General features: G+C 40.1%; 1 protein-coding gene across 5 annotated transcripts in view; it reads right to left on the bottom strand.

Annotated features, from left to right (window-relative positions):
* Nucleotides 1-2,325: 2,325 nt before the first annotated feature.
* The window catches only part of AKAP13 (A-kinase anchoring protein 13), a 150,650-nt gene continuing 129,399 nt past the window's right edge, over nt 2,326-23,576 (bottom strand). For all 5 annotated transcript variants that reach the window (XM_072617586.1, XM_072617565.1, XM_072617554.1 and 2 more), the window contains 14 exons: nt 21,971-22,096; nt 21,735-21,852; nt 20,715-20,963; nt 17,838-17,914; nt 17,041-17,222; nt 16,830-16,912; nt 15,610-15,804; nt 14,636-14,800; nt 12,407-12,480; nt 11,860-11,904; nt 9,842-9,892; nt 8,538-8,987; nt 5,725-6,058; nt 2,326-4,852 (listed from right to left, as the gene is read on the bottom strand). In XM_072617586.1, coding sequence (XP_072473687.1) covers nt 4,803-4,852; nt 5,725-6,058; nt 8,538-8,987; nt 9,842-9,892; nt 11,860-11,904; nt 12,407-12,480; nt 14,636-14,800; nt 15,610-15,804; nt 16,830-16,912; nt 17,041-17,222; nt 17,838-17,914; nt 20,715-20,963; nt 21,735-21,852; nt 21,971-22,096 — 2,199 coding nt within the window. In that variant the 3' untranslated portion in view covers nt 2,326-4,802. The remainder of the gene's footprint in view (nt 4,853-5,724; nt 6,059-8,537; nt 8,988-9,841; nt 9,893-11,859; nt 11,905-12,406; nt 12,481-14,635; nt 14,801-15,609; nt 15,805-16,829; nt 16,913-17,040; nt 17,223-17,837; nt 17,915-20,714; nt 20,964-21,734; nt 21,853-21,970; nt 22,097-23,576) is intronic.

Genomic DNA, 23,576 nt, shown 5'->3' with positions numbered 1-23,576 from the left:
AGATCAGCACTTGGAAAAGTGCTTTTTTTTTTTAAATTTAAAGGCGGCATATTATTTTTTTTAATTTTATAAACCTGGCCGGCAGGTGGCAGATTCCAGAGCTCTGGTTAACTAGGAATGTTATGCTACATTAAAAAAAAAAACACAAAAACACAAAAACCCTGAAACAATTATCATCCTTTATCATCCTTTCCATGTACGAACATGAATCAGAGCAAATGTGCAGCCTCTGAAATAACTCATTGAGAAATGGTGTATCTTATCAAATTCTACAACAGATTCTGAAATGGCCCTGCTAATTAAAGAAACCTCATACCTCCCTCATTTACTGTCACCCAACATCTTTCTTTATGTCAAAACAGTGTAATCTGAACGATTATTTCTGTTTCCAGATTTCAAGAACTCTTTAAGCTTTAGGAGGCTGGACCTATCAGATGGCAAGCTATTTCACACTGGCACAGCGTGTGGAATGTCACCTTGGTGAAAACCTTTTTGGAAGGTGGCTTCTTGCTACACAGGAAGGCAGAAAAGTTAGTGAAGCTCACTAGAGAATAAAATACAATTCTTACAGTTTCTCCTTCCTCCAACCATTTGGTCCCCTCCTTGGCATCTTTCCACAATGTGCTCTGCAGTATCTATGGTTAGGCCTTGACTTGCTGCCTTCATCTACTAGGAAATGCCAAGTGTTTGGGGGATTAAAGATAGCTTTTTAGGGGGCCTAAGTGCTCCCTTCTCAATCTAACTGCCTCTCACTTTATTCACTTGTTTCCTAGCGTTTCTTCTCTAACACATATTAAGAATTCTTGGGAGGCAAGAGTAAGAATCAGATGGGCCATAATCTAAAAGGAGACAGATACAAAGTACTTTTACAGGTAATAATACCTGGAGCAAAGAATGTGCTCCTAGATCATCAGTCTTAACTCGTTTGATGGGGCACTGATTTAATTTGAACAACAAAAAAATACTTGGCCTTACCTCTCTGTAATACTATACTGAACAGATCATGGATTGGGGGCAGGGTAGAGGTGGGGGGAAAGGACAGTTATCAAAAGAATAACTTGTCAGTGGTATTACCCCAAGACATGAGCAACAAAAGGTATATATAGTTTACATCTTCTTTCCTTTGGACTCAAACAGTGAATGGTTTTTTGAGACTGATTCTGTCCCCACAAGCTTATCTAGGGGGCACAAAAGGGTAAATGTGTTGGCAAAAGTTAAATTGTCTGCAGCATTTCTGGCTTTGGCAGTTTCTAACCTTAATTTCAAAGAAAAAAATGATTATAAATTTGATTGTCTCATTATCAAGCTACTGACAAGAGATTTAAAGTGCATATGGCATTATAAACTGTGATAAAAATTACCGAGATGATAATTTGATGTTTAACTGAAGGTGAACCCTGATTCCATGAAATCCACTTGATTCTGGAAAACTAGGCACTATTATCTGTAAGGTCACTACCCCAAATACTCTGATAATCTGAAAACCAATCCCCCTTCGGCATCTTTACTTTCCCTGGTAGGGAAGTATTTCCATCCTATACCAGAGGCAAGGAAACCTATAGAACCCCCACACCAAGTCACCATAAAAACTAACCCTTGCCACAACACAGGAAAGCAGGCGCGATTAGTCCAACTGCCTTCCATTTTTTTAGCAATCAGAATCAGATCTCAAAGTGAATTTCACACCAAGTAAAAAAAGAGCCTAAGCAGCAAGTTAATTCTCTAAGTTCAGAGTGAAACCACTGAGAGTTCCATTTCAAAGGGGCTAAGAGGTGACCAAGGCACACAGAAGTGGATGCTCTGGGTAAGTGGACTTCCCTTAACACAGTAAGTGGAATCATGCATGAAACTGGGTAGCTCTGGGTAAAGTGGAGGGAGACTACCTACCTGTGTCCTGGTTCCAAACCTAACAAGAGCCAAATCAGTGGTTTCAAGTAAAAAAAAAAAAAAAAGGCCCCATTTCCTAAATAAAATATTACAAATAGATGGGGACTTTCAAATCAAACTAGGTCCAATTTGCAGCAATGCATAATTGTTTAAACGTTTTTTGTTTAGAACAGTCCATTTGAGAAGAGGAATTTGATCAGTGCTAACACTGAGGAGTATGCAGGTGGGGGGAAGAGGTGTATGGGCAGCTTACTATACACGCCTTGACACAGAGGGGCTAGAGAAATGCCATTTTCATTTCAATATTGCACATACTGTAGTAGTATTTACATTGGGGCTGAAGCCGCCCAGTTGAAAACTGAGTTCTTTCTACTCTTCTGTCCTTCTCAGATCACGCTATCCTATTTAGGGGAGATCAAGACACTGTGGGGCATGGGATGCTAGGTAAACTGCTGGACCCATTTAGCTAACAGAAAAAAAAGAGTTAAGTTCTCTAATAGTTGATTTGATAAGGGATACTTTGTTTCCACTTTTCTGGGGCGGAAAATCTCCCCTTAACAAATATTCTATAACCTAAGGGGCATGGGGAATGAAGTACTTTGCTTTCTGGATTATTATTATTATTATTTTTGGTTAATTCCTGTTGAAGACATCACAGAAGAGATTTGCTTTTATATCCCTGTGTCAGAAGGGGAGGAAAGCACAAGAAGTCAGAGTGAATAAATAGAGCTATGACGTGGCAAGTTTCTTGAATTCTTAACCCAAGAAACAAGACAGTCCCTTTTCTCTTCGTCTCAAAATGGAGAAGGGAGAGATGGGAAGTGAGAAGGAAAGGAGTGCGAGTCTTCCCTTTTCCCTCTTCATTTTCATTTTCAGAGTTACTTGGCTTTAAAGGCACGCAGCCCCAGGTGAAAGATTTACTCATTTTAAGTAGCACACTGAGGAGTGAGAAGTGGTGAGCATCATCTCACTTTTTTGCATTAGTGAGACAGAGTTCTAACCATTGGGATATTATGTATATCCTTAAAAAAATTAAAATAAATAAAAACTAAACTAAATTTTTTTTTAAACCAGACCTCTTTCAAAAAAACAGAAAGATAAATATCTCCAATCTGCAAGGCCAGCTTGCAATTCTTTAACAAGCACCAAATAATAGTTTTGTTTAAAAAAGAAAAGGAAAAGAAAGTACTTTCAAAGCCCCCATGCTCCTGACAAGGACCTCACTTGAAGAACAGACTATTTTGCAGTCCTCCTATATCGGGGGGGGGGGGGAACCACATACTGTATGTGGAGCCTTCAAAGGCTACTACTGCTGAAGCTGATTTGGAGGGGAAAAAAAAGAAAAAAACCATAGCCAATGAGCTGGCCTTAACAAAACAGCTACTGGGAAAGCTTCAAGCAAATACAAATCAAAACACAGCGGGGAAAAAAAAAGCAGCAGGTATGATTGCCTTGCTCCCAAGTAATTAGGAGACAACAGCCTTTCAATTGTCCTCTACCTTCTTTTCCTTCTTTCCCCTTCTTTCTTTCCTATTCTCAACAATTCAAGATCTGCTGAGGTCTCCAGAAGAATCCTGTGAAACACCAAGTTCAGAAACCACATCTTTCCCCCTTTTTCTGTCAGCCCCTTTCTTTTCTTTATTCATGAAATGCCAATCCATGGGCTCACAAATGCCAATGTGTCTGTCCTTGGTCCCTGAGCTCAGAGACTCTGGTAGCTAGCTGATACTCAAGGCATGGGGTTGGCAGATGAATATGTACAGCTGTACCAAAGCACAGGTGGTACGTCTGATGCTAGCACACTTCATTGGAAAAGTCAGGCTTAGGGAGCAAGGGAATGGCTGCTAATTTTGAATGCTGACAAGACATTCACTATACTCTCTTGGAGCAAAGGACTATCATTCGGTCCAGTTATACTTATTAGGATCAGAAACATTAGTTACTTCACATGGAAGATTCTCAGGAATAGTTCCAGGAGATGTCAACCAGATTTGAATAGTCAGTGACAAACAAACAAATGTCTTCTTGCTCAGAAAATTAAAGCTGACGCAGGACGTGTTCCCTTGGTAGGTGAGAACTCTATGTGCCATCTGTGCAGACAAACACTTTAGAAGGCCAACTGATGAGTTATCATTTTTCTAAGCCTCTCTGGAATATAAAGATGGAGGTGAATACTATCTTAGGGGATCCCAGCAAACCGTCAATATCCAGGTGCTACACAAGACACCCAATTATAAATATAGGCTTTTTTCCCTCTCTTCATACCATAGTCAGACCTCCCTCCTAAAATGAAGAAATACATGCAAAACAGGAAGGAAGCGTGTAAGGAATGGGGAGAAAGGGCAACCAAAAGTTGAGATATTTAATATCTACATGCTGCCTGATAATCATCAGGTTATCTTTCCTTTTGGGCTGAGCTAAGCTAACCCAACTTCTCTCTACATGCTATGCACAACTCATAGATATATGTAAATACATGTGAAATCCATACATGTACATACATACAGGTCACACTGCAGGGACTGAATGGCATGCTGTTTTTTAGCTGTCTTCCTCAGATAATATAAATTTAGAGGCATGTATGTTTTTATACTTTTAACATCCAAACCCTCCTGCACTCCCAGGGTGCTGGTGATAGCTGTTTACATCCTGAGTGGATTACGCCTACCCCCTCCACTCTAGTCTGTGGTATTCACAAGTCACAGCCAAAGTAAACTGGGTACCCTCCCCCTGCCCCAATACTCAATTTATCTCCATCAAATCCAGGATCCAGGAGAGCACGATCATGTGTTTCTTAATAAAGAGAAGCAAAGTTCCCATCGTGTAAAGTCCATGCGCTAGCAGTGGAGAAGACAGAGCTGGTTTCAATATCAGATTTCAACAGTTTCTATCTTGGCAGACAAAAACGTCAACCATCAGCAGAAGATCTCTTCACCCTCTGCTGGTGCTTCAGGGGAATGGCCATCTGGAAAAAGAGCACCCAAAAGAGGAAAATTAATTGAAAGGAAATAGTAGAAAAAAATCTGAAAATGTGCCTCTATTCACCACTGCTACACTAAAATCTCTAATACAAGCATCCGAACATTTAGTTAATTTTGTATTCTGAAAAAATGAGAAGTACACCTGTATTACCTCCCACCCCAGTCCTATTTCATAAATGTAGTTCCTGAAGAAAGCCTTACTAGGACAAAAGCAATATTCTTTACCAATTACTATACACACACATACATATGTATGTATGTATACATGTACATGTATGCGTATGGGGGGGTGTGTGTTTATCTAGATAGCTATATAACAACCAAAAGGCATTAGCAACACAAAGTGTGAACAATCAATTTCCTTCTCTCTTCACCTGTCTTTCCCCAACAAAGGAGAAGAGAATTCCCCTTTTTAGGACCTCTGGAGCATAAATGTTTCTCTCTTTGACTCCGCCCCATCAAGCATCTACTATAATATATACCAAACATTTTGGAACGCTATTATATTATGTTGTCTGCTAAGCTGCTGTCCGTATGTCTGTATGTCTTATCTTTCCGGCTAGACCCTAAAGCCCGAGAGTAAACACAAGAGCGCTCTACTTCTGGATCTCCTACGGTGTTTAAGCTCATTTTGGGTCGACACAGCAGAGGCTCAGAAACCCTTACAGAACTGAAACCCCCAGGTCAGCTCTCCACTGACTTCTGAGCGCAGGCCAGGCCATGGACTCGCAGCAGAGCATAACAACAAAAAGCAAGCTGTCTCCTCAGCTCTCTTCCTCTAATTCAATAAAAAACATAAATAAATAAAAACAATGATAAAAGCAGGTCAGGGAGTGCTGGTGCCTTTCTGACTCACCGCCTGGCTGAGAGCGGCCCCCCTTGCTCTTTTTCTTCTTCTCTTTCTTTTCCTTGGGCTTCGCTAAACCAAAAAGACGCGTGGAGGTGGAGGTGGAGACTGGGATCTGGCTCTGCCCCTCTGACACTTTACTCGCCTGGCTGCTGGAACTGAGTAAGTGGAACGGACCTTTGTCTTTGTGTGTCCGAGAGATGCTGTTTCTTTTGGGGGATATTGAAAGTTCTGAGTCCAAAGACCCTGACTGCGATATGGAAGATGCTGTTAGCTGGGAAGGCTCCTCGGGGTTGGGGAAGAAGGCTGGGATCCGCATCAATTTACCATGTTGATGTGAAACCTGTATATGGCAAAATAAAAAGCGTCACATTGAGCTGATTTAAAAATGGAGTTTTACTGATAGTATACTAGTATTACACTGACTAGGTTCATATGTAAAGGACTCCCAGTTAGAAAAGTCCATCTATCGTAAAGCAGCTGGTGGCACGGAGTAAGAAAAACTGAGTTCAAATCTGGCCTCAGATACTTACTATCTGTGTAGCCTTGGGCAAGTCAATTAACCTGCTTGCCTCAGTTTACTGATCTGTAAAATGATAATAATAGCCTCTACCTGCTAGGGTTGTTGTTAGGATCCGAATGCCTGGCACATATTTGTAAGTACTATATAATGTTAGCACTTATTTTTATTCACACAGTTTGGCAACTTAAAGAGTGTTGTGGAGCATTTGGAGGTTTTGTGATTTGCCCAGGAACACAGAGAAAGAACCTTTCATAGCCAGCACCTGAACCTAGTACAAGGTCAGTATTCCATCCATTATATGCCATACTGCTTCTCAGTGCTTACTTTCTCACACAGAAAGGATAAGTGTAATCCTCAAATTCCCACTTTGGCCTGCTTTTGGGAAATAAGACCACACATGTACATTTGCTAATTCTTAGGCAAACAGCCCAATTCTAGGTGGGCACAAATGTAAGGGAGTTGGTAGAGTTTTATACTAAAACTGGTAAAGGGAGTTGGATGTCCCAAGCTAGGGTGAAGAGACCATAACTGCCTTTGACTTCCCCCATTACAAGGTCAGATAAAACTAAACACAGGTGGCAGGTAGAGTTCCTTTGCAGTTGAGGGACCCTCATCAGTAAATTTGGCTGTCTTAAAATGTGTGTCCTTCCTCTGGGTGAAGGGGTTTGTTAGCCACACGATCAAAAAAAAAAAATCACAAAAGAGAGCTGACAGGACACATTTGTCCCTCCCATCAGCTCCTCCATCAATCTTTGTGAAAAGGTTAGAAGCAGGCCACAGTTGTTATTATTCATAACAATGATGTAAATTTAAGGCTAGATGAACAAACAGTGTGGCTCACTTGCTTAGGCAAGGCACTAACTTAAGTCCAGGCAAGTAAAACAATTTAGTTTCATGGTGAAAGGTGGTACGTTGTCAATCTGAAAACTGATTTACAGACAAGGCTGCACATGAATAAAGAGAACAGAAAGGCTCATTGCCTGGCTGGTGGTATTGGTCAAGAGTGCCTAGGTTATGGTCCAAAATTTAATCTCTTGCCTATAGTTTTCTTAGTATTAAGGGTAACACCAGGGCTCTCTAGGTTTATTTTAACTTATGGTGGTAAAAAAATACAAACACATAAAAAACATTTAATTTGTACCTTCTCTGTTGCCACTAGAATTCTCCTTCATATATTAATGATGGTATTAGGGTTAAGGTAGAGTTGCAGAGCATAGCAAAGAATGCAGTGTGGAAGGGTTCCGTGACTCCAACAAATCTGGAAACCACTGGATTTAGCCATAATGGCTCTTTTTTAAAGATCCATTTACTACTTTGTCTTTTGTAATGAATTTTGGAGGCCAAAACTACTAATCAAACCAAACAGTCACACGAAATTGGATCTAACAGACCTGTAAACTTGCAAATGAATATGCTTTCCTCAATCCCTACATGAACCACAAAGAGGAGGTTCTAGGGACAATTTCAGAACAAATGTTTTGTAGAGACCAACATTTCTAAATAATTAGAAACTTTTCTAGTGATGCAGCAAAGATAGAAAAGAGGATTAAACTGGTTTGTTAATGGTCAATTAATAGCAAAGCAGGGAGAGAATCAAGGAAATGTAGTGTTTTCCTACTCTAACCTTCTTACATCAAAATATGCATATTTCTGTCCACTCCTGCTGAGGACTTTCCTCCCTGAAACAAACCTTACCCTATTTCTGGCTCACTCAGTCAGTTCAACAATTTTTAACATGATGAGACTGATCCAGGAATAGTCTGATCTAATAAAAAAAAAACAACACCTCACTACATCTAAATGAGTTTTATTGATGACTTTTATTTTTATGGTCACTTTCCAATAAACTGTCTCCCCCAACTCCCCTCTTGTAATCAAAACCAACTACCAGTGACCACATGACATTCGGCATCCACAATCCTGTCCCTCTCTAGTGAGAAAAGGAAAGGGCGTTTTATCAACTGGTCTCTGGAAACAAGTTTGCTTATAACCTCCATTTTGGCAGAAACGTTGTTGCTACTTTAGACTGAGCCAATGGCTGGTAAGGAGGCAGAAAACAAAATAAAAACCCTTCTTTATGCAGGAAATAAAACTTATCTGATTCCCAGTCATTCCTAACAACAACAAAAATGGTCCATGATGTCATGATTTTTTAAAAAAAGGAAAAGAAAACTATTTTAATTGACCTTGTCTTTCTGTGGATTGTAAATGCTTTTCAAAACTGAGACTCTGTCAATTGCATACAGCACCTGGCCAGGAAGAGAAAAGGAAGACTTAGTTGTGGTGCCCTCAGGATTACCTGATTGGCATCATGCTCTGCCTGCCTTTGACTTAATCTCTCCATCTCCCTCTTCACTTGCTCCTGTTCCTTTTCAAGCTGCTTTTGGGCAGCTCGGAGCCGCTCCAGGTCAGACTGATATGCTGCCTTCTTTTGCTGGAGCTCTTCCCGTTCCTTGTCCAAGTCCTGCTGCCCCCTCTGGACTTTCTCCTCCCCATGGGTCAGCCGTGCTTCCCGCTCCGTCAGCTCTTTCTCACGGGCCTCCCATTCTTTCTCCCGTCTGCGTTTCTCCTCCAGGTGCTGTGCCTGCTGCTTCTGCAGATTGGCCAGATCCTGTCGCTGCTTCTCTAGGCTTCTCTGCTTTTCTTGCTCAATCAGAGAGTTGGGTCTGGAGGAGCTCCGGGTTACTGCCCTCTCGCTGAGCATCAACTTCTGGTCCTCAATGTAGCTATCCTGCTGTAACACCACACCCTGGAAGGGAAAGGGAGAAAAATGAAACTACCCTGACTATCATGTCATGGTTTATTTGGTCTTTAGTGCTTTGCTGTCCACTTACCCATCACATCCATCCCATTCGGTGGCTGCCTGTTAAGACTATTTATTGTAAATCCCCATATTGGTATTAAGTGGGCACCATGAATTTTCTATGCCATTACCTTCAGCAATAATCGTATAGGAGTATGCATGCCTTGTTGGGACATCAAATTCTTAGCAAGCACCAAATCATGCTAAAGAACAGACTTGCATGAAATTCTTCTGTTGTCTTGTCAAATCTGTCATGAACTGATTCAGGTCACAGGTATTATTTGGGGGTAGGAGTTAGTAATAACAGAAGACTGAAGTGAATGGATGGATACCATAGTTTTTTCTGTGTGCATACTCTTAGAGGTAGCATTTAATAGTACCTATCTGAAAAATCCCCACCACATTAACATGTAAAACTAAATATAAGGCATATATATAGCATATAACAATTGAAAGATAATCAAGTAATTCCTAGCCTGAAATTCCTATCTAATTCCCATCACTAAACACAGGTTTCTATCACATAGAAATGTGATAGAAATGCAAATGTCATCCCAGAGTGTTCACAGCCTCCCAATGAGGCTCTATTTTTCAGGATAGTTGATTTATTTTCTTCATTCCTTTTTGCCACTTAAGGCTGATGGTGCTCAGTCCTCAGTGCCATTTTCCAGATTAATTAACACTACTTACCTGTCTCAAAGCTGCTAAACTGAGTATTAAGCAAGCAATAAACCTGAGCCTAAAGCAAAACTGCAAAGCAGCGAAGAACGGATGAGATGGCCCGTAAGTAGGGTACTGACCTGCAGAGTGCTAAGAAGCTCATGCAGATGGATGATGCTCTGGATAACCTGCTGCAGGAAAGACAAACAAAATCAGAAACACAGACTTCAGGAGGTCCTGGGTCTCAGAGAGAACCATGTCTTTACAATATCCTGCAGTGCCTGCCTCCCTATTTTGTGAACTCTCCTCAGATCTGGAGCAGGAATACTAACAGACTTATTTTTCCTGGGAACACACTTTCCATCTTTCATTGGACTTTATAACAGTGACCTGTGGGTGACTAATTTCTCCTACTTCAACCTTTTTTTATAATAGTCAGTTCTATCATGTGTGTTTCAAAAAATGTGAATCTGTTCCAACACAACTGATCCACTGGGGCACATTCTGAGGTGGCCTCTGCTCAATTTCTTCCTTCAGAAACATCCTAAGTCACAAGCTGCATCGGTTCTGACACCACTTCTAAAAGCAAATTTCAGGTCTTTGTCAAGGTAACGGGCTGTGTTTATTGCACTGGGTGTAGTAAGAGCCACGAGCACAGACAAGCTAGTCGACACCCTCTTACCGCCTTCCGTGGCCCCAAGGAGCTGCTGCCTGCCTAACTCACTTGTACGGCTCAAAGCAGCAGCGTGGCCACTATTTACTGCAGTATTTGTGTGTTATTTTTTCATCACTTAATATGCATCAAACTGTGCTGTTTTTATTAAATTCTCATCTTTTTCTTTTTAATGTGGCACTCAGAAAGCTTTTTGGGAATGTTCTGTTGCAGCAGAATTTATAGTATACACCTTTACTCCTTAACTGCCCAGTAAATAGGTCCTGTGTTTCCGTGTCTTATCTCAGTTGTGTCAAATGAGGGTAAGAAGACAGGCCATGTGAAGTTCTGTCTCCAGCAGTCAGTCCCTCAGGTAGTACATGGATATGTGACCTATGTATTCCAAGGTTCATTTCATTTTGAAATAAAATATTTATGAAGGTTCTCCCTTCAAGTCATTGCAGTTTTTATATTTTTGTGGACTTACAGCAATCACCTACAGTACTCCTTACTGAGGAAAAGCCCATTTCTTTAAAATGGGGTTCACAAAAGAGAAAACTCATCAAGTATTCAAGTATGACTCTTCAAAAGCAAGCACATTCATGTGATGTGTGGTGGGAAGATTTATAGGGAGTAGATCTGAATCTGAATTTCAGCCCTTCTACTTACTGTGCTGCTACTCTGGGCAAATCAAATAACCACTCTTGGCTTTAGTTCCTGTACAAATGAAGTGGCTGAACTGGGTATTCTTTAAAGTTCTCCTTTATACTGCCCCACCCCCTGTACAATATATCTCAATACTGTGCTGCTTCTCTTGAAGAGTAAATATTTATACGGAAAAACCAAGTTTGTAGAGTAGGAATCCCTGCAAGGACAACCATTGCCCTGAAGGATCAAGAGAGCTTGGAGAGCTTGTGACCAACCAGGATGACGAGGAATAGCGTCCAACTAATACACTGAGAGAAAGTGGGGCTGCCTCATATTTGAAGATAGATGATTAATGAAAAAGGAGTGCTTCCTTACTTCCCCCCTCTCTTCAACATAGACACAAACCCTAAACTTGGGCTTTCTGGAGGATGAAAGGTCCAATTTAATTCCAACTCTCACTGTCTCAGATTTTCATTTCTCATAGCAAGTTTGTGATCAACCCTTCAGTCTGAGGAAAAACCATTAAGTAAACTTCATATACCTGTCACTTAAAAAAAAATCTAATAATAAGTAACCGGCCTCTCAAGAACAGAGCTACCATTTTGCACCTTGGCTTCATGCTAGATGCCAGTGGAGTATTGCTGGGGCTAGGCTGAAGACAGGGAAGGTGTTGGTACAAAAAAGGTAAAGTAAAATGAATTTATAGAATGACTACTTACATGCTATAAATTTAAGACTTATAGCCAGGAATGTATATTTACACATGGTAAATAAAACAACTAAAAAAGAGGATATTTATTTTAACAAACAAGAAAAAATGTATCCTGCTTCCAAAAAAATAGTACCAAATATCCTTACCTCACTGTTTCTTTTCAGCACAAATACCACATTAGCATTTCCACCCTATAAAAATATAAGGAAACAGAACAAATTGTACTTTTTCAAATAAGAGAGAGATAAAAAAATCACTATCAACATATTTTAAGGCTAACCAGATGACAGCTTTCTATTTTCCTTTTGGCAAAGTGAGAATTACTACTGTCTCTGTATGTGGAAAATACTTTCTACTTAGAAGGAAATCTGTTATCACACTGAGGATGAATTGAAATTGATTTGCAATGTTGAGGAGTGAGGGCTGCCACAGAAGATTTTAAAGGTGCCTCTTCTTGACACAGGCTCTGAGGAAAAGCACAGAGCCTGGCATGCTGTCATTTGTGCCAAACCAGAAAAATGAGGTGACCAATAAAGTTATTTAAAAGTTGGAAGTAGTCAAACCGTTTCTATTCTAAATGTACTTTACTCTTCAAAAAGGACTGCTATTATGGTAAAATAACGACAGCTCCCAAAATCCATCGTTTCAAGGGGCAAATGTCAAGGAAGAAATAGTTTCATTCCATGGGAATACCTTTTTTAGGCCACTGTCTGACTCTGTCCTCCGAAGATCTTGGCCATCGTCTCCATCTTCCTTCTCACCACCACCTTAATAAAGAAAGTGAAATTACTAACAAGGGAAATGAACTTGCCAATCTGTGATAGGATATAGAACATATCATAATAAGAACTTTATCAGTAACATATAAGGGAACCCATTTAATGAAAAGTGGTCAGTTTTAACATTACTCTTCCTAAAGCCAATAAACTGGAAGGAGGAATGAAATTGAGGAATATAAAAATATTAGCTCTTCCCTTTAGCCTCTGATAGGCAGGAGACCTTCAAGAAAATCCCTTTTATCCTGGGGTCAGCTAAGACCCTGACGACAGGTACTAATTATGGTTGAGGATAGAGAGAGGGTAAGAGAGAAAGAACCAAAGTACATCTCAGATGAATATGTAATCCCCAAATATTCATGGTTCTTTCATCAGGCTGGAGTCTGAACCTTACGCTCCCTGTTACTACTTAACTTAATATTTTAAAATGGGGCATCTCTTTCACAATTAAATGTGCCATTTTATTCAGAAATGTGAGAAGCCACAGTTCCCTGAATGTGCATACCCATCAAGGCATCAAAAATCCTGCTGGCTTTTAGAATACTTGGCAAACACCGTGACATAAAGTACTGGGGGAGGTGGGCAGAGCACTTCCTCTCTGACAGGGTTATGCTTGAATCAAATCATGCTGCCTGTACGTGTTTGCTCATTGGAACAAAAAAGATGGAAGTGTCCAACAATATCCAGGAGCTGGCCAAGTATTTCCATCACATGCATCTTTGCAGCATCCCTAAGATCCAATCAATGGCTCGGTCACCATCTACTCTGAGTAAATACATCTTTCTCCCAAAGCCACAGATGATAGGGATGGGATGAATATATTGGCTGGAAAGCATGTATCCACTGGAGGTCAGGCTAGTAACGTGATTGGTGGAAGTTGAAGAGAAGCAGGGGAAAAGGGGAGGGCAGGGGAAGAAACACAGAGAGAGAAAAAAGAGAGATGGGTCAGGACAAATCAAGGGAACTGGCTTCTTATACTAATTTCCATCATCTAATCTGCATATAATTCAGATGCCTGAGATTTTAATTCATTATTAAGACCAGGATAAAAAGTGTCAGGGGAAGAGACAGCAAAGAAAGGAAATCCCACTTAATCCAAAGGACACACAGGGGGATAAGTGCATATGTACAGACATACATGTGTACTCTGTGGCTCTCATCAGCATACACATGTATACACATATACATACAGGCAGTCCCAAGTTATGACCAGGTTGTGTTCCAAACATTTCATTTTTGATTCAGCTGTTTAGGACTCAGAACACATATTCCCACAGAAACAATGTTGAAGATTGTGGTCAGATTCACAGACTAGCCAACAAAATCCTATTTAACCCATAATATAGCTAAACTATAGTGCTAATATAGTACTAGCCTGAATTCTGGGTCCTGGGAGCAGGGGGCCACAGTGCATTAGGAGGAGAAGTGTTTCCTCCCCCTTTCTTGGGTGCAGGACTAGCCCTAGGCAAAATTTCGAAATAGGCGAAGTTTGTTTTCTGCACCCTCCCATCTCCCTTTCTACATACCCTCTCCCATCTCTTAGTGTCCCTCTCTACTCAGGCTCCCAGTGTTCAAATGCTGCTTTAAGGCTCCCACTGTGGAATTTCCCCACCTCCCCAGGTCTGCTCCACAAAGCACTCTATTACTCAAAACTTTCTACCTTCTTTCTTCCCCAAATCACATCTTTGGGTCCTTCAGTATTAAATAAGCAGGCACTAGAAAGAAAACAGCTGGATCAAACTAATTTATGCTAATACGTGAATGAACAGCAGAAATTACCACCCCACTCCTCCTACTCAGAAATTTGTTCACTCAAACAAATATCTTCAATTGACGGAATTTCCACTTCTTGTAATAAAGTCAAATGAAAGGATATACAAGATATTTTGTGGTAGAAAGGTCACCCATTCTGCCTAGGAGAGGGTATTGATTAGCAACTGTAAACTGCCACCTTTTTCTACTTCAGAGTTCTAAGTAGTGTATGTTATTCTTTGTAAACATCAACACTTTAGTTTCCATGTCACTAATAACAGGGGGTCCAGTCACAGGAAGGGAACTCTGGATACAGAACAGGGCCCATTCCAACTGGTATGAACTGTAAATTAGGTGTGTACGAGGTGAGGAACACAAACTCTAACACACCTACCTTTTGAAGCGTTCATCTGGTGGCTGTCAAATCCTCCAAAAGTTTCTGCTCTCCGAGGTAAAGACACTGGGCCAACTATTCCTCCTTCTTGTTCCAAGGTGCTGCTGATGGACTGTCCAAGAGTGCCCCCAAGGCTGCCACTCACCAGACCCTGTAGCATCTCCACTACAAAATGAAAAGGGACACAACAAATTTCATCACTGACAGAGAAGAAAGTAAAACCATGGTAATTAAGGAAGACCAAGGGCATAAAGGGGGGGTGTCCAATGGAGGGGGCTAAGCAGGCCATTTTTCTGCTCATACCTGGAGATTCTGCAGGACATGCCATCCCTCATCTCCATAACTTCCCCATTCCCCGCACCTGAAGAGGCACTCCCTTTACAATTCTGCCTCTTAGAATTCCTTGTTTCCTTCCAGATTCAGTTCAAATGCTACCTCTGCATCATGATTCTAAACCTGGGGTCCACAGATAGGTCGGTGGAGAGATTTCAGGGGTAAATGAACTTGGATAAGAAAGAATAACATCTCCATTTTTAATAACTTCCAGCTGAAACTTAGTGTTTCCTTCATTTATGAAGTAATAAATGACTGAAATATTAGACTTTACCAGACTTACAAGGGGGTTGATGACACAAGGTTAAGAACTCTTGTCTATATAAATAAAGCTTGCTAGCACCCTCCCTACCAAAATCACTTTCTGTTTTGCAAATACATACATATACAGACGTACACACATATGTATGTATGTATGTGCATACTTACTGACACATATGGTATCTGGTACAGAGTAGGTATCCAATAAATACTTATAGACTGATCTCTGGCCATGGGTTTTAGACCCTTTGCCCAGGCCATGGGTTTTAGACCCTTTGCCCAATTGATATATAACCTAAGAAATTTGTGATAGAGCAAGCCATCCAAGTCAATGTTAGTGAGAATAAAGGGAAGGACAATGATGAGTGTCAGTTACCTACCTTCATTTATTGCACTTTTCATGATGGGCCCTCCTTTGGGCACCTCTTCAGTGTTGGACCTAAATAGTACCCTGGAGCCATGAGTTGGGGAACTGTCTTCTGATAAAGGCATACTGCAGTCTGTCATGTCTCGGAAAATCATCTCCTTTTCCTCCAATAGAGTTAAGATCTGCTGATCTTTCTGTTGGAGTTGCTCTGTAGGATGGACAAAGGGATCAATTCTGAGTAAAACGCGTATTTTGCAAACTGAAGCTTCTTTGAGACGTGAGTGCCACCTGGTGGTACTTTATGAAAAAGGAATGGACTAGTCAGGAACCTTAACCTATTCTTGAGCAACCAGGTCATCTTCAGTTACATAAACTTGTGAAGGTTGGAAGTCTGTCCAAGCAAGTAGCATGAGACTCTCCAGTTTTTCTTGCATAAGGGTATCTTTGACTATGGCCTTAGCAAAAAACAGATGTAATGAATAGGACTTTACTTTTTATTAACTGTTTTTGACACATCTTTTATTTTCTGATTAAAATAGGACAGACTTTGTCTAAAACATGTCTACATGGGGACTGTCATAAATGGGGCTTGGGTCTGTGTTTGATTCTGTACCCAATTTTCATCAGAAGCATCATTCAAAGTCTCTCAAGATGCTGACTGTCTATGTATAACCCTAAACTGGCAGTAAACTACAAATGATTCTGTCAAACAGGACTCTTTTATTTCCCCAAAAGCTTGCTCATTCTGGTTCTTTTGTGAGTCACCCATCTTGGCTAAGCTCTCCATGACCTAAAACACCAAGACAGTGACCATGGCACCAAGTCCTACTACTGCACAGATGGTGGTGTTTTCGGAATCAAAAGAGTGTTCCTTTGCTTTGCTTTCCTTTTTTAGATCCTATTCAGGTATTTCTAATCCACTTCCCCTTTCCATTACCTCCCTAATAACAACAAAAAAGAAAAACAAGCAATGTAGTGACTGTCACAGAGAATACTAGCCCACTGCTGGCACAGTTCTGTAAAAGCCTTTCTTAATGTTTAAAAATCATATTGTCTCATCCTGGTTTCTCCGTTTACTAACTAAATACACACCCTTCCACATTTACTTGCTGGCTGGGACACTACAAGCCAGTGACTGAACAGTTGACAACTTCAGGAATCCAATGCATTCTCTCATGCCTTCAGAAGTCACACAGGACAAATGGTGGTACTGACCTCTCTCAATAGCTTTACCTTTTAATTCTCGGGCTTTCGCATCCAACAATTTCTTTTCTTCTTCATTTTCACTGGGGATTCCTTCATCTTCATCTCTGTTCCTTTAAAACCAACAAAAGGATCACAAGCATATGGCATCGGTTACCCTGGTTACTGCCAAGCTCATCATAAAAGACCACAAAGGAGCACTATGAGGGACAGGAATGATACTATCTGATCTCTAACTTACAGGGCATTGATAGTATCTTGAATGATTTGAATCCAACTGTTTCGTTCCTCCTTAGAGCTGGCATGCACTTCAACCATCTCTGGATCCTTCATTCCCATACTGATTAGGAATAAGCCCTTCTCTTCATGGGCTACTTCTCGTACAATCAACTTCTTTAAGGAAATCACTGTTGATTTCTGGTCCTTCAAAAGGGGAGCAAAAAAGGGGTAAGAAAAGGTATTCAAAATAAGACTTCTAGGTATAGCTGTGACCTAAAGTAACACCTTATTGCTATACTTAGTGTATTTATTTGGTTTCACAAAAAAAAAAAAGTTAGCATCTTCAAGGGAAAGTTCTCTTACCCACACGTAAATTACAGTTTGACCAAACAGAAGAAAAGCATCAGTGGTAGAATAATACACCATTAGAAAATTTTTAGTAATTTTTTATTTGACAAATCTCCCAGGAAGTCACAACAAAAATTCTGTTGACTTTGGCCAGCAGTTTCATAAATGAATTTGATTTGTGTAGAATAAATATTTCAGTGATAAGGCCCCTTCCATCTCCCAAGACCAAATGACCAAGTTCCCAAGGCGCAACACTAAAGCCAGGGATTGTAAAAGAATAGTTTCAGACACATTTTTCACTACAAAATCTGGTGAGTACTTAAAAAGATAAATGAAAGATATGCAAAATATGTCTGGAACAAATTAATTTGAAAGCATGCGAAGCAATATAGTGTGAAGAGTTAATACCTAATGAGGTTGAAACAGCACATTAGAAAAAGCACATAAGTAAGGAAAGTATTTTCAGCTTACCAGTGATGCAAAGACATACTTCTGGTCTTTTTCTTGAAGGAAAACCAGAATGTCAGTGAGTAGAACTGCCTGGACCTCTAACATGCGGTGAAGAGAAGAGAAAAAGAACATAGTCATTTAAGAGCTGAGCATGATCATTCATACATGTCTATGAAGGTTCATTTAGCAACATATTCCAAGGCTAGAAACGATGACCTGACATCATTAATATGACTGAGCATTCTAGATCTAAATTTCTCTAGGATGCAGGTTCAATATTTGCTTCCTCGGAACATATTCTTTGGTTGAAAAGGCTCTGGTACTAGAGCAACTCTAGAAAGAGACACTGGCAAGAGCATTCTAAAAAGGATTGTGATGGCATTCAACACATCTGAAATATCAGTGATAATGTACTAAGTATCTATGTTGTTCATAATGCTGCTCAAAGACAATTTATTACCAAGGTCTAGACTTTGGCAGCTGGGGAAAGGTGTGGGGCAGAGAAAGGGAATGCTACCAAAAGGTGATGCGTATGAATACCCAAGTCCAGTAAAAGAAGGCATTCTGTTCTTTCACCCCTCATTGTGCAATTAACATGAATGAACAAAGCTCCTTCCAAGATGCCCTCAATTTTAACAAGACTGCAACAAGAATAACCACCCATTATATCTCTTGCCTCTACTCTAATATGAGTAATTTAACTTCTACACCTTGTGAGCATAGAATTCACTTCTCACTTTAAAAAAAAGTACACCTCAATCTCTCTAACTGGAACTGTACTTTTTGGGTGCAGTAGGTTTCTAGAGTAATTCCACAAATCCATTCTCAAAAGTTCATTCAGTGGCAGGGTCAAAACTTCTAGAGATTTGTTATCGAATGTGGCCTAGTGGGTTCGCTTACTACAGACCATTACTGCTGGTAAAAGTAGAGAACTGCTTCTTTTTGGAATGGAACTTAGGTATCACATCCTCTCAAGACATAAATGACCCTTTCCCAAGGGTCCCATGGGATCCCATGTCATTGTTCCCCTAAATCTCTGGAATTGCTTTTTCCTTTCCATGAAATTCAAATGAAAGCAGTAAAAAAAGAGGAGTCAAGATCTCTGATTCCTAAACTCCTAGAGAGATCTAATTTTTCAACCTAGACCACAGTGATTTTTCCACGCATAATATCAGTTATGACATAAATTGGTCTTTTTCTGGTTTTGTTTTAAAAAAACTAGGTGCCAAAAAAAATCTGAAATACAGGCCTCAACTCCACTGAGGTTTATATCATCAATGTCAATGGACTAGAGAAAAACAAACCCACTCTTTATTCTGGAGTACACAGTACTGGCTGTTCTTGGCCCAAGCAGGCTTGGAGAGGAGGATGACTACACATCGCTCTCTCCACTGGAAGTTTTCAGACCTGAAAATCTGGTGTCATCTTGCTAGTAGCCTGGACATAACTGGAACTCTGGCAGCTGGACTCCATTATTGTTAGTTTTGCCTCTTTAGCAAAGAAGAAATACCGTGTTTTAAATGAGGAAGAATAAAGTCTTTGCTCCACATAGCAACTTGAGAAAAGGCTGGGATTTTAATAGTAGCCTTCAAGATGTTCCTGAAGTACACAAAGCCACACTATAACATACTGGAAAGGACAGAGAACCAGGAATCAGGAAACCTGGGTTCTCGTTTTGACTCTATGAACAACCTGCTGGGCGATGTTGGCAAATCTTGTAACCTCTCTGTGTCTCAGTGAGACAATAAAAATAAAGAGTTAGAGGAGACAGTCCTTTCCAGCTTTAAAATACAACTATTTCCCAATTCTAGACTTATCAGAATGGGCTTTTTTTCTAAGATCTGGTCAGCAGAGTGTCCTGATGAATCAAAATACCATCAGGGAATCTATTACCAGCTTGATGACACTCTCTGTTTGCACACTTCTCCATAGATACTGATTTCCTTTAAAACTGCTAATAACAAGAGCAACGGCAGCATTTGATATTTACAAAGCACTTTAAAATGCAAAGCACTTTACGGACATTATCTCGTTTGAACCTCACAGCAGGCATTCAAGGTGGGAACGTACTACAGTTGTTATCATTCCCATTTTACAGGTGAGAAAACAGAAGATATCGCGATATTAAGGCACTGCTAAGGTTCACCTGTGACTAATAAAGGTCAGAGGCAGGATTTGAACCCAAATCTTCTTGCCTCTGACTCTACAAAGTGCAGCTTCCAGTCAAAAACAGGATGTGAGTAAAACACTTGGGACTTAAAAGTGCTCCACAAATGTGGCTTACTAGTATTACTGTTTAGTTATTCCTCACTGATACAGCCACTGGACAAATGCAGGTAAGCAGCTTCAAGGATTCTTGGTCTGTGGGTTTAGAGCTTCAGCCAACCTATTTTATATTTATTTTTAAGAAAAACATTTAAAAATTGTGTCTAATTTGCTTTAGCTATTCTCCTACTAAACTTGCCATTTTGGCTAAAAAATGGAACATACTGACTGTTACCTATGAAGGTGCCCTGAGCTAACAGGCATACATTTTAAAGACGATATAAAAATATACATATAAAATTATGATATATACACATATTATTTAGTCTTTGAATACAGTCACACACACAAACACACACACCACACCGTCTCATAACACGGTGACTTCTTATAGCTGAGAAAGCCAAAGACTTCTGGGGGAGCAAAACAGCATAAGGTTATTACAAGTGAACCAAATCTGCTGTTTTGTTGTTCTCTGAATGCATCGGTATCCACACATGACTAGCGAATACGATCTATATCAAAAAAAAGAAAAGATGGCACAGGTCTCTAGAAAGGTGGATTGGGGACTTCCCTCTTCTCTTAACACACTGTCTGGTTTCATCAAACACACAAGCTTTTTAGATGTCTTACCTTTCAACCTCCCTGCTGAACTCTTCAGGAAGACGCTCCCATCTCGTACAAGTTTTTTTCGTTTCAAGTCTTCCTTGGCAAACATCTGTCCACTCTTCATCCTCATAATCGACTTGCTGTCTGTCTTGGTGTAAATCTCATTGAGACGGACTTTCTTTTCATAATTTGCAACTGTGCTGTCCACTGCTCCAATTACATCTTTCACCAGGCTCAGGGACTGGGCCAGATCTTCTTGTTCCAAGTCATTTTCTTAGAGAAAAAGGAAGAGACTGATTTTACTTCCTTCCTTTAGACCAAGTTAAAAAGAGGAGAATCTTAACTTCTTAACCCACCATCCACACTCTGATACTATTTTTTCTTTTCACATTTGTGTTAATATAGAGTGATAATGATAATTATTTCACCTGAAACAATCCAAGGCTCTCTTCTTATGCTTCAATGAGTCACAAAATAATTAAAGGCTTTTTATTACACTGAAAACATGGTGAATTCCAAAGTGGACAACATACAACAAATAGTTTTAGATGGTGAAAAAGGTCAGGTTTCATGTCCATATTTTTAAACTTATCTTTTACCAAATCTTAGAATTATAACCTCCTTGAAGGTAGGAACAGTACCTTTATTTCTGTAACTGAGAGTAAATAACTACAAGCATGTAATCAGTGATAAAGAACCTTTGAGCTTAGGAAATTAACCCTTTAACTCTTGGAAAAACCAATGGGGATTGATGATAGAAGAGATCCCATGGGTCAGTTACGTGGAGAGACAGGAGCTCTGAGTCAGAGAGAACTCTAGAAACATACGGTCCTTTTCTTTCCAGCACCCACCTTCTCTAGGCAAAACTTCTCAAGCATACCCAGCATTAAGTTATCTAGAGACTCAGGGAAAAGACAAGACATCAGCTTCTCTTCTAATCAACCAGAAAGCTGCGTCACTATTTCAGTAGCTCATGGCTCTTACTGGGCGCGCTATACACAGTGAACACAATCCACAAGAATAAAAGACAAAGAAGAGAGTTACCTTTGGTACACTGTAATATTCTCTGTAACAAAACTGGATATTTGGTAATGCGCTGGGTTACAAGTAAAATACATTCTGGGATACCCAACCTCCTAACAACTGCACTGCTCATCTTCTTCTGAAAAAGGAAAGAGGGCTCGAGTGAAAACAATGACCAAAGATGGATCCTCTTGCATGTTTTTGATCTGCTGGATTTTACGCACTCATGCCCATGTGAAGGGAGGGAAAGTACACACCTTTACAAAGGCCTGAAAGCGCTTATCCTTAGTGTGAAGGTCTTTGAAATAGTTCACAGACTGGTTGTGCTGACCACAGAATTTGCCATATGTTTTCTTTAGGCGTTCTGCATTCTCACCTGAAAACTACAAAGAGGAGAGAAAGAATGTAAGTGAGTCACTGTAGCAAACAACAGATGTTTCAGTAAGATACCAGAACAGAGAAGGACGATGCCTCCACCCCATAAACAGATGCTGTAATTCTTAGGTTAAAACCTTGCCATTTGCTTATAGATATGGCTGTCTGAGAAAAAGCTAGTTAAGTTTTGCTCAAATATGGCAAACTATCAATGGCCATGGAAAGTCAGAATACATTAGCAGTAAACACTTAAGTGATTTGGAAAACTACGACATTCACTAGGAGGAACTCTGGAGACACTCAGATTAAGCATTTAACCATTAAATGTAGACAAAAAGCTAAAAGAATTAATACAAAAAGCTAAAAGAATTAATTCCCACTGACAAAAGGTTTCTTTATCTTGTCTATCTGAAGCCAACACTTTTAATGACTGTCCCAAGTATTTTTCTGAATTTGGACAGAATCAGATGCTCCATCAGAAGCATCTGCTGGGCTAGCTTTTGGAGGCAGGAAATCTGGATTTGGATTTAACACTTAATAGAGGTGAAACCATAGGCAAATCATCTCCCTTCTCTGAACCTGTTTTCTTATCTGTAAAATGTGAATAAGGTAGGTATTAACCTACCTGCTTCACAAAGGCTTCCATAAGGAAAGCATCTGATAAATCTTTACATTTGTAAATTGCTGTGAATATGAGCTATTAATAACAAAAGCTAACATAAGTTATTATGTTCCTTGTATCAGTCAGGTTGCTTCCAGTGTTCAGAACACTGCACAGATGTTATATAACTGATTCTTACAACAAACTTTTGATAGAGGTAGGAACTATGTTTTACAATCTCCATTTTGCATATAGGTAAAAAGAGGCAAAAAGAATTTAATCACTTTACTCAGTCACCTAAGGAAAAGAAAGTGAATATTCCAGAGAGAGAAAATAAGTAAAAGCACAGGTTGGAAAGCATAAGGTGTGCATGGGACAGACTGAGGGGACAAGTAGTTGGAACAGAGACTATCTGGCTATGGGAGGCTTAGGAAAAGGACAGTCAAAGATGATGCCAAGATTCCAAAGCCTGCTTGGACACTAGTAAAAATAGTAACAAAATTGGGGAGGAGTTGGGTAGAGTGGAACAGTTTCTTAGGGAGATGGGAGAAGGAAATGAGCTCAACTTTTTAGTTACGTTGAGTTCTAAACAACTCCTTGCTATCCACTGGAAATGTCTGACAATGGAAAAAGCAGAACTGAAGATAAGGAGAGAGATTAAGGTGCTCAAGGTGTAGATGTGGACTTCTTCACAGAAGTTTAAGAACTGCAGCTATGAGGGCAAGTGAAAGCTCATAGAGAGAGGGCATGTTGACTGAATCTTGGAGAATATTCTGATAGGTAAGAGGGGAAGGATGAAGAGTCAGCCAAGTGACAGAGGAAAAACAGAGGCAAGCACTGGGAATAAAAACCAAGGAAGCCCTGAAGGATGAGTGGGGTTTCAATAT

This window comes from Notamacropus eugenii, chromosome 1 (assembly GCF_028372415.1).
Source record: "Notamacropus eugenii isolate mMacEug1 chromosome 1, mMacEug1.pri_v2, whole genome shotgun sequence".
Classification (NCBI taxonomy): Eukaryota; Metazoa; Chordata; class Mammalia; order Diprotodontia; family Macropodidae; genus Notamacropus; species Notamacropus eugenii.
The sequence above is the reverse complement of the archived record's forward strand: the minus strand, read 5'-3'. Positions and strand labels throughout refer to the sequence as shown.